The 9,648-nt window shown below is 38.4% G+C and overlaps 1 protein-coding gene across 1 annotated transcript in view; it reads right to left on the bottom strand.

Moving 5' to 3' along the window:
• Positions 1-1,924: 1,924 nt before the first annotated feature.
• The window catches only part of MAML2 (mastermind like transcriptional coactivator 2), a 361,811-nt gene continuing 354,087 nt past the window's right edge, over positions 1,925-9,648 (bottom strand). Inside the window, exon 5 of the mRNA XM_068555533.1 lies at positions 1,925-5,759. Coding sequence (XP_068411634.1) covers positions 4,741-5,759 — 1,019 coding nt within the window. The 3' untranslated portion in view covers positions 1,925-4,740. The remainder of the gene's footprint in view (positions 5,760-9,648) is intronic.

Here is a 9,648-nt window from a genome sequence, read left to right as displayed (position 1 = left end):
ACCATGAGAGAGGGGCCTGCCTGAGAATGGAGCCAAGACTCAGGAAAGCAAAGGTGAGGGACAGAAAAGAACCAATTCTTGATGATGTTGTTACCTGCTGGATTCAGCTGTGTCTAAACCCAGAACTAGCTCCTGGCCTTTGCAGTTATGTCCATCAGTAGATTCCTTTCTTTAAGCCTATTTGAGATATGTTCTCTTTCCTTCCTTCCTTCCTTCTTCCTTCCTCCTTCTCTCCCTTTTGCTGAAAGAACCCTATGAAAACCATCAATGGTTTTACAGTCTTTTATATATTATTCTCTCTTTCTCCTTCCCTTTTCCTGAAAGAATTCTTAGTATTGTAAAAAGTTTCTATATATTTATGCAAAGCCTGGAGCTAATGATGATTCAATTTGGTAAAAAGCAAACTTAAAATGTTATTTATGTAAGCAAACAAAAGCCCCCTTTTAATATTATTGCATGCAGGTCAGAGACAACAGCATTTACTTTTAAAAATCTAAGGTCAATATGTTTCTTAATTCTCACGGTGTAATGTTTTAGTAATGTTTTTATTGCCAGTGAAGTTAACAGTAGGGCACTACCTGCACTTTGTCTGTTATAGGAATTTAGGAAATGTATTTAAAAGACGTTACACTGCCATTTACAACTCACAAAAATTCATTATTATATACCCAACAGAGTACGCTACTCAAAGTATGGGATTTCTTCTCCCTGTTAGGCAAATATTTTCTATATGAAATTCTATGATCTCACAAGAAGATGACCATTTAATATCACATCCCAGCTTTTGACCTTCAGGACTTGGATTTGTATGTAGTCAGTGGGCACCTACATCTACATTGCCTTTCTATTAGTCCACAGACTAGTTCTGGCTTACTTTTGATGAAATCTCATTTTCATATGATTTAATTTTCAAGGAGAGGGGTGTTTTGCTAAATAAAGTTGACTGGCAATCTGAAAATTTTCAAAAGGTTGATTGAACACTGATTTCTTTATTTTAAAAATGATGCTTCGAGTCTCTTTGGTTAACTTTCCACTTAGCTTTGGAAAATTTTTTTGGAAAAATAATCAGTCACAGAGTTTTAGAGTTGGGAAGAAATGTAAAGCTATCTCGGCCCCAAGCCCTCATTTTTGAGTGAGGAAACACAATCACAGAGATATAAAATGGAAATAGCGGATACAACGTTTAAGAATTTGTACTGCCTTTGCAAACACAGAGGAGGAAGAAGCTGAGCCTCTCTCTCTTTTGCACTCACGTCTACCCTCTCATTTACTCTCAAGGATCCTTCCGTGGGTACATACTAGGATTGACTGGGTAATTTTAGAATTACACATTTCTTTCTCTTAATTTGTATGCCTTTTATTTATTTTTACTGATGTTGATTTTATTTGTTTACAACCTTCCAGAGTCATTGGACAGGCACTACATGAAATATAAATTTTATTATTGCTCCATTAATAATGCTAATAAAAAGGATAATGTCACACATCTTTTTTGGCAGAGGGGGAAGGGACAATGGAACCCCAGCAATATATTTCAACAGTGGAGCAAGAAAATTTGATAGAATGGTTTCCCTTGCCTCCTACAAAGGCCCATCTTTCTCTCAACCTCCTTGACTCCCAAGGACTGTGTAAATATGCTCAGTGAGGCTGTGTTTACCTGGCCCCGTGTTCACTCAGCCTGGTCTGCCCAAATGCCACACAGCCTGAGGATTAGGCGGTGTTTCTCCAGTATTTAGTAGTTGCTGTGCATATGGGATCTTAATACAAACTTTCTAAGCGAAGTAAAGAATATTGAAATGAGTCATATCAGCATTTCACTAGTATTAGAAGCTTCCCAGAGAATAAATTTGCCCATCAGAACTTTCTGTGATAGAGCAACAATATTGTTGGTGACTGAAAGCATGATTTCATACAAGAGAACCACTTCTGAATTTTTTAAACTATTTTTTTAACACATGAAATTACACGCGATACAAAATACTTGTCTTACAAGTTGAAATCTTTACAGTTATGGGTACAGTTACAGTAATGCAAGTAATATTAGTGCATTCACTTAGAGCAGAGTTATTTGTCTTCATTGGGCTTAACACAAAGCCAAGAATGAATTATTTGCTTAAATGACTTTCTAGTCTTTGAATTAAAAAAAAAAAAAAGAAAAATTACTTCTATCTCGTGTATAATGTGTCAGAATGATAAACAATGCCAACAGTTAAGTAGTCTGGTATTTCTGTAAAAGGGAGATTGTATTCCATAGCCTTTAATTTGTAAATCCTTAAGTTTTGGTTGCATATGTCTATCAAATCGTCATTATCTCAGCTTTCAGGAAAATTACATCATCTTTGGTAATAGGCTGCCAACAAACAGAAACTATAGACTACACCATTTTTTTCCAAAGAATCCTGTATTTTAATGAATAGCTGAATAAATAGACATTAATTATGAAATTCACATTAAGATAGAAGAAAATCCAAACATTTTGATTGCTTTATCTCTTAAATTTGATAGCTACTACAAAACATACTATTTATGTTAGGGTAAAAATAAGGTGAATCACAGGAGTGTAATTGGGACGTGCTGGCAGATATATACAGTAACATGGAGGAGCCATAAAATAAAAGTGTTTATATGTACATAACTTTTTCCTTACTTTTTTGCATGGAGAAACACTGTTTTATAAAATGGGAAAACACACAGTAGACCACATGCAACAAGGACCAATACATGTGCACAGCAGAATAATCAAACAAGACACAACTATGGGTTTAAAACAGAATTTGGGAGCAGGAAAAAAAAAAAAAAAGGAAAGAGTTGAAACCTGGAATGCTTTCTTATTGAGGTTTCAGAATATAAATTTGTCTAACAAGCCTCTTGATAGTTTTCAAAAGTTCCCACTCGACCACCTAAGGTTGAAGTGTAAGAGCTAAAAATAAACCATCATATGATACAAAACTTTGTATATTAGCATACAAAAGGTAACAATTTACTTTTTGTATAAAATATAACCTTTTGATAGTATATTTATTTCACATATGTATAAATATAACCCAAAGAATATGCTTTAAGTATTTCTACCAAAATATTCTTTACAAAAGTTTACAAAACAAGTAATTTATTTATATTTACAACCTAGCACAGAAAAGATTCCGGGCCAGTGATGTTGGTATTGTGTAAAAGAAAGAGAGTGCTTCTAGACATTTTAAAGATTGCAAGAGGGCTTTGCAGAACTTTCAAAATGTGTTCTTTTTAGAAAGGTATTTAAAGAGTTATTAAATGATTTCAGTTAAATATCACTTGATAATTGAATACGCGAGTGTATGACTAAAAAAGCTGAAGATAACCTGTGTTCCTCTGTAATGAGGAAAATGATAGTGATATTTTGCATACATCCCAAATCAGCACACATCTTCCCCATTTTGCAGCTGATCTGTTACACAACTCAATAGGGACTCTTTCTTTGATACAGTGCTCAGCCCTGAGGGAGAAAACCTGGATATGAAGGGCCCATCTAGCACGTGGCAATGATTCATCACATCAGGGACAGAAGAATGAGTAGACTGCTACTAATAGATCACATTCTATTTAGCTGCTCACCCAAATAATGTGTCCAAATAAGGCCAAATTGTTTTTTGTCTCAATTATGCTTTCCTTCAAACCCTATGAAATAGATTTGTACACACCCGTACCCACCATCCCTGGTCCTGACCTTTTGCTTCTAATCTTCAACCAAAATATGATACCTTCTACTGCCAGCTTTGGTCTCCAAACTTCCTTTTCTTACAAATCAGTCTCTGGTCATCAAAATAAGCAGAGAGGGCCAGGCTCAATTTCACTCAGCTTGGGGACTAACCAGCAGGCATCATGACAATAAGCAACACCCCAAGTTATTTGTGGTCAAATACATCTCCTTTATAGCAATGCCCAATGTGGTGTTTTCTCTTTTAAGTAGTGAAATCTGATGCAGACACATGTGCACTAATATTTCAGTACGATTAGGATAGGTCGCGACTGAATCTAAGATTCAGAAACTGGATTTGGAAATTGGTTGTGGAAAAAAGTTGGCCATCTCTGCGTTCTTGTTTCATCACTAGACACAGCATCTTGAAGTATAGGATATGTGGGAAAACTGAAAAAGTGAGGGGATGAATCTGGGGAAGAAATTCTATAGTCCACTGGGTGTTCTCTATGTTTTCCAGTTTTCCTTTACGTAGGACACTGTTTGGTTACTCCAAACAAATCTGTAACATTTCAATCTACCCCGGAAGTTTTAGGAAACCTAAATGAAAAGACAGAGTGGAGGGATTAAACCACACTTACATATCTGTTAGAGCAAATTAAGGAATTTGTTGCTTGTTGCTTGGAACTAGTACCTCCGCATGATGTGGGGTTTAAACAAGCCAGAAGTTCTATTACTTTTCTTTCAGGGAGAAAAGGAGCTTGGGAAGCCTATTTTACACAACTAATTACACATCAACATCACAGTTCTGTTTGGATAAACTGGATACTGTGTCCTGGGGTGTAGACAGGGAAAAAGTGATCCCAATGTTTTACTTTCAGGTTTGAGATTTACAACAAGCATTTGGACCAAAATGTTCACCGCTACAGTTACTTTCTGCTTTCCATTTTTAAGCCAAGGTATCTTCATAGAGTCCAACTAAAAGTCAACAGTTTGGCCTTTACAGAGTCCTTGTAGAATACTGCCTTTTAGTGCTTGGAGTTTGTGAATTGTCTCCCTTTTCTCCTCTAGGAGTTGTTCCCCAAGATTTCATCAAGGTTGATGTCTTTCATCCAGTCATCATTACCAGGCTCTGTCTTCAATAAAGAATCAATGAAATCAGCATCACTGTTTAGGGCAGGGCCCATGTTATCAGTCTGTTGGTTGAGAAAGTCAAAAGCTAAGTCATTGCCATGGTCAGTTCCTTGAAAAGCCCTGGAACTTTGGTTGGGTGAAGGAAAACTGCCGGCTGTCAGGGATGATGGCTGACTTATGCTTGTCCTCGACTGACTCAACCCTGTTCCTGACTGGCTCAAATTAGGCAAAATCTGTGTGCTTAGCTGATTGGGTCTGAGATTCAGACTTCTGAGTGGACCCATGTTTTGTCCATTTAATGTCTGGCTCATTTGGTTCATGGGTCTCATTTGCACTGCTGGTGTTAACTGATTAGGAGGAGCCACTGCTCTCTGGGAAAATTGCTGGCTACCTACCGCCTGTTGCAATGACTGGTTTGGAGTATAGGCTGTAGGTGTGCCTGGGGGGAAGCGGACTCCTGTAGATTTCAGCGCTTCCTGCTGTTTGGTTGTTGCTTCTTGAGAGGCCCAGTTTGGTGCTGTTGTGCTGGATGTGATCATTACATTCGACGTTCTCTGTGCTGGCATGCTTGCCATACTATGGGTTAAATTTGGTCTTAATTGTTGTGAATTGCCAACAGATCCAGCTCCAAAAGTGGCCACATTATTATTATTATTACTGGGCCCTAAAGTGGGTGGCCGGGGCATCAGAGGGTTGTTTTGATTTGCTATCAATTGGTTTGGGTTTCTGTGTTGGGTCAACTGATTCATTCCAGAAGTGACGCTGTATGTTCCAGGTTGATTGCAAGGCAGATTCCCATACATCCCTATGTTCTGAACTGCAGTGGATAAGGATGGCATTCTTGTCCCATGAGAAGTAGACATGAGGCTGGAATTTGGAGTTAAAATGGTGTGTGTTGAAACTGGGTTTGCCAAAGCCTGGTTAGAGTTTAAACTCACTGTTGATGAGCCACCTGAGAAAAAGAAGATAATTATATTAGTTCATAACAGTAGGTTATCTCTTCTCTTACAGCGATTTACAATAGCTTATCAGCTCTGAGACTGCCTTTGGGTGTAAGAACAAATAAAGAGAAATAATCATCATAGCATATTATATAAAAGGAATAAGACAGCTTTTGGGGGGAAGTATCACCCTAAGTTACCCCTTGGTCAAGAGTTTACACATTATAGAAAGAAGACTGAAATAGAATGGTTCTATTTTTTAGGCTTTAGTTTATCCTTCTTCTGGAATCATTGAAGGGAAGTGATAGTCAATCTTCCATTTTGAATTAGCTACTCTGTTCCAAGACCAAAGACTACAACTTTGATTATCCAGTTGTCATGAAATCCATGCTACTGGTCACCCCTGGGTCCAAATTAGAACATGTGGATGAACCCTATACGTGGCTACTAGATTAACGGTCCAAATCTATGGCCTTGAAAATCATGTCCAATTTTCATCTGCATCTCCACTCAAGAAGCTGCCATAAGACAGGTAAATTCTCATCTCTTCAAACATCTGAAATTCAATGTAATCCATGCTCCAGTGATTATTTCCATACAGAAAGCACTCTGCTCTAGGAGGAATAGTTATTATCGCACTGTTATCCACACATCATGAACTACTTTCGCTCACGCCATTTCCTTCTCATATGATGCCCTTCTTACCTCACCAAGCCCTATCTTTTCTTCAAAGGCTCAGGCCAAGGTCCAAGTTCCTTCATTAAGCTTTCCCTGATATTCCAGCTTTCTCTCTCAAGCTGCATTTGCTCTTTCAAGTTTTCATTTAGCATTTAGCTTCTGTATTTGGAAATACATGGAGCCTCAAAGTGCCAGCTAGTTATGTTGATACCTGTAAATAAGTGATTGAATGTGGGACCACTCAATCACAGTCTGCTGAATAGGCAGCTTCCACCTATCGGATAGCGATTAACTGACACATTGAAATCTTCCTGGCTTGAGGAGGTTAAAATCATCACGGCAAGACATCTTGAGAGGCAAAAATGGAAGGCCAGAAAGATAAATAAAAGTGCCTGCTGGATGATAAGTTCCATGAGAGAAAGAATTTTTGCCTGTTTTGTTCACTGTCATATTCTCCAAGTTCAGTGGATGGTGCAAAGTAGGTATTCAATTGATATTTATTGAATGAAGAAATGAATGAATGAGTGAATGAGAGATTGAGGCAAAGATATAACTTGGAGAAAGATACTCTTTTAAAGTACTCTCCCAGCAGAGAGGCAGGGAGGCCCAGAGAATCAGAGATACTGAGAGACAGAGAACTAGACACACATATGAGTATCAGAATGGCAGTATGTGAAGAGAGCATGGTTGCAATTATAACCCTAGCATATCCCCTACTGCTTGAGGATAGCTAGCGTGGTACACACCTGGAAAGACTGAAGGCCTTGCTATTTGTTTTAAAATATGTCCCCACTAAACTACATCCCCCTTGAAGGCAGGAGCAGTCTCTTTATCTCCTTGTATCTCCAGGTTTAGCACAAGGCCCTGACTGTGTAGGGCACTGTTTGATGACAAGGGACCAGAGTCAGATAGGAGAAATTTGGACAATAACTCAGAGTTCACAGGCTGCTAATGAGATTAAGCAATATCAGCTCGGTGTCTGAAGGTTTCATGAGAAGAGAATTTCCATTATGGAAATGCTATGGAAAAAATGTCGAGGCTTTAAAAATCACTCCCTCTAGGGACTTCCCTGGTGGCGCAGTGGTTAAGACTCCGCCTGCCAAGCATATACAGTGGAGAAAAAACAGCCTCTTCAATAAGTGGTGCTGGGAAAACTGGACAGATACATGTAAAAGAATGAAATTAGAACACTCCCTAACACCATACACAAAAATAAACTCAAAATGGATTAAAGACCTAAATGTAAGGCCAGACACTATCAAACTCTTAGAGGAAAACATAGGCAGAACACTCTATGACATAAATCACAGCAAGATCCTTTTTGACCCAGCTCCTAGAGAAATGGAAATAAAAGCAAAAATAAACAAATGGGACCTAATGAAACTTAAAAGCTTTTGCACAGCAAAGGAAACCATAAAGAAGACCAAAAGACAACCCTCAGAATGGGAGAAAATATTTGCACATGAAGCAACTGACAAAGGATTAATCTCCAAAATTTACAAGCAGCTCATGCAGCTCAATAACAAAAAAACAAACAACCCAATCCAAAAATGGGCAGAAGACCTAAATAGACATTTCTCCAAAGAAGATATACAGATTGCCAACAAACACATGAAAGAATGCTCAACATCATGAATCATTAGAGAAATGCAAATCAAAACTACAATGAGATATCATCTCACACCGGTCAGAATGGCCATCATCAAAAAATCTGGAAACAATAAATGCTGGAGAGGGTGTGGAGAAAAGGGAACACTCTTGCACTGTTGGTGGGAATGTAAATTGATACAGCCACTATGGAGAACAGTATGGAGGTTCCTGAAAAAACTACAAATAGAACTACCATACGACCCAGCAATCCCACTACTGAGCATATACCCTGAGAAAACCGTAATTCAAAAAGAGTCATGTACCAAAATGTTCATTGCAGCTCTATTTACAATAGCCAGGACATGGAAGCAACCTAAATGTCCATCATCGGATGAATGGATAAAGAAGATGTGGCACATATATACAATGGAATATTACTCAGCCATAAAAAGAAACAAAATGGAGGTATTTGTAGTGAGGTGGATGGAGTTAGAGTCTGTCATACAGAGTGAAGTAAGTCAGAAAGAGAAAAACAATACAGTATGCTAACACATATATATGGAATCTAAGGGAAAAAAAAAAAAAAAAGGTCATGAAGAACCTAGTGGCAAGATGGGAATAAGGACACAGACCTACTAGAGAATGGACTTGAGGATATGGGGAGGGGGAAGGGTAAGATGTGACAAAGTGAGAGAGTGGCATGGACATATATACACTAGCAAACGTAAAATAGATAGCTAGTGGGAAGCAACCGCATAGAACAGGTAGATCAGCTCTGTGCTTTGTGACCACCTAGAGGGGTGGGATAGGGAGGGTGGGAGGGAGGGAGATGCAAGAGGGAAGAGATATGGGAACATATGTATATGTATAACTGATTCACTTTGTTATAAAGCAGAAACTAACACACCATTGTAAAGCAATTATACTCCAATACAGATGTTAAAAAAAAAAAAAAAAAAAAAAGAATCTGCCTGCCAATGTAGAGGGCTGGAATCCACCTGGTCCGGGAAGATCCCACATGCCGCGAAGCAACTAAGCCCATGCACCACAGCTACTGAGCCTGCACTCTAGAGCCCACGAGCCACAACTATTGAGCCTGCGTGCCACAAATACTGAAGCCTGCATGCCTACAGCTCATGCTCTGCAACAAGAGAAGCCATTGCAATGAGAAGCCCGCGCACTGCAACAAAGAGTAGCTCCTACTTCTTGCTGCAACTAGAGAAAGCCCGTGCGCAGCAACAAACACCCAAGGCAGCCAAAAATAAAAATAAATAAATTTATTTAAAAAAAAATCACTCCCTCTAGGTGCCCCCTATTTTAACAATATGCCCTGAGAAGGTTTATGAGGAGAGCTGTATTTTTAAACAACTAGAATAGGGAGAATTTCCATAAAGATAAAAAAATATTAATCACAGTTAATATTTAGAAGCTCTTAATATGTGGTAGAAATTGTTCTAGGTGTTTTTCACACATCATTTCTAATATTAACATCTGGGCAAGGTGATTATTATAGTACTGAGATTGAAATAAAAAATGATAAAAGAGTTTGTGTTGTGCTTGTTGTTTATTTCATTCTCAGAAGACACGTGTAGTACAGTGCTCTAGAGTGGTGATTCTTACCCATCTGGGGTT

Source organism: Eschrichtius robustus, chromosome 11 (genome assembly GCF_028021215.1).
Source record: "Eschrichtius robustus isolate mEscRob2 chromosome 11, mEscRob2.pri, whole genome shotgun sequence".
Taxonomy (NCBI): Eukaryota; Metazoa; Chordata; class Mammalia; order Artiodactyla; family Eschrichtiidae; genus Eschrichtius; species Eschrichtius robustus.
This window is presented reverse-complemented; position numbering and strand designations above follow the sequence as displayed.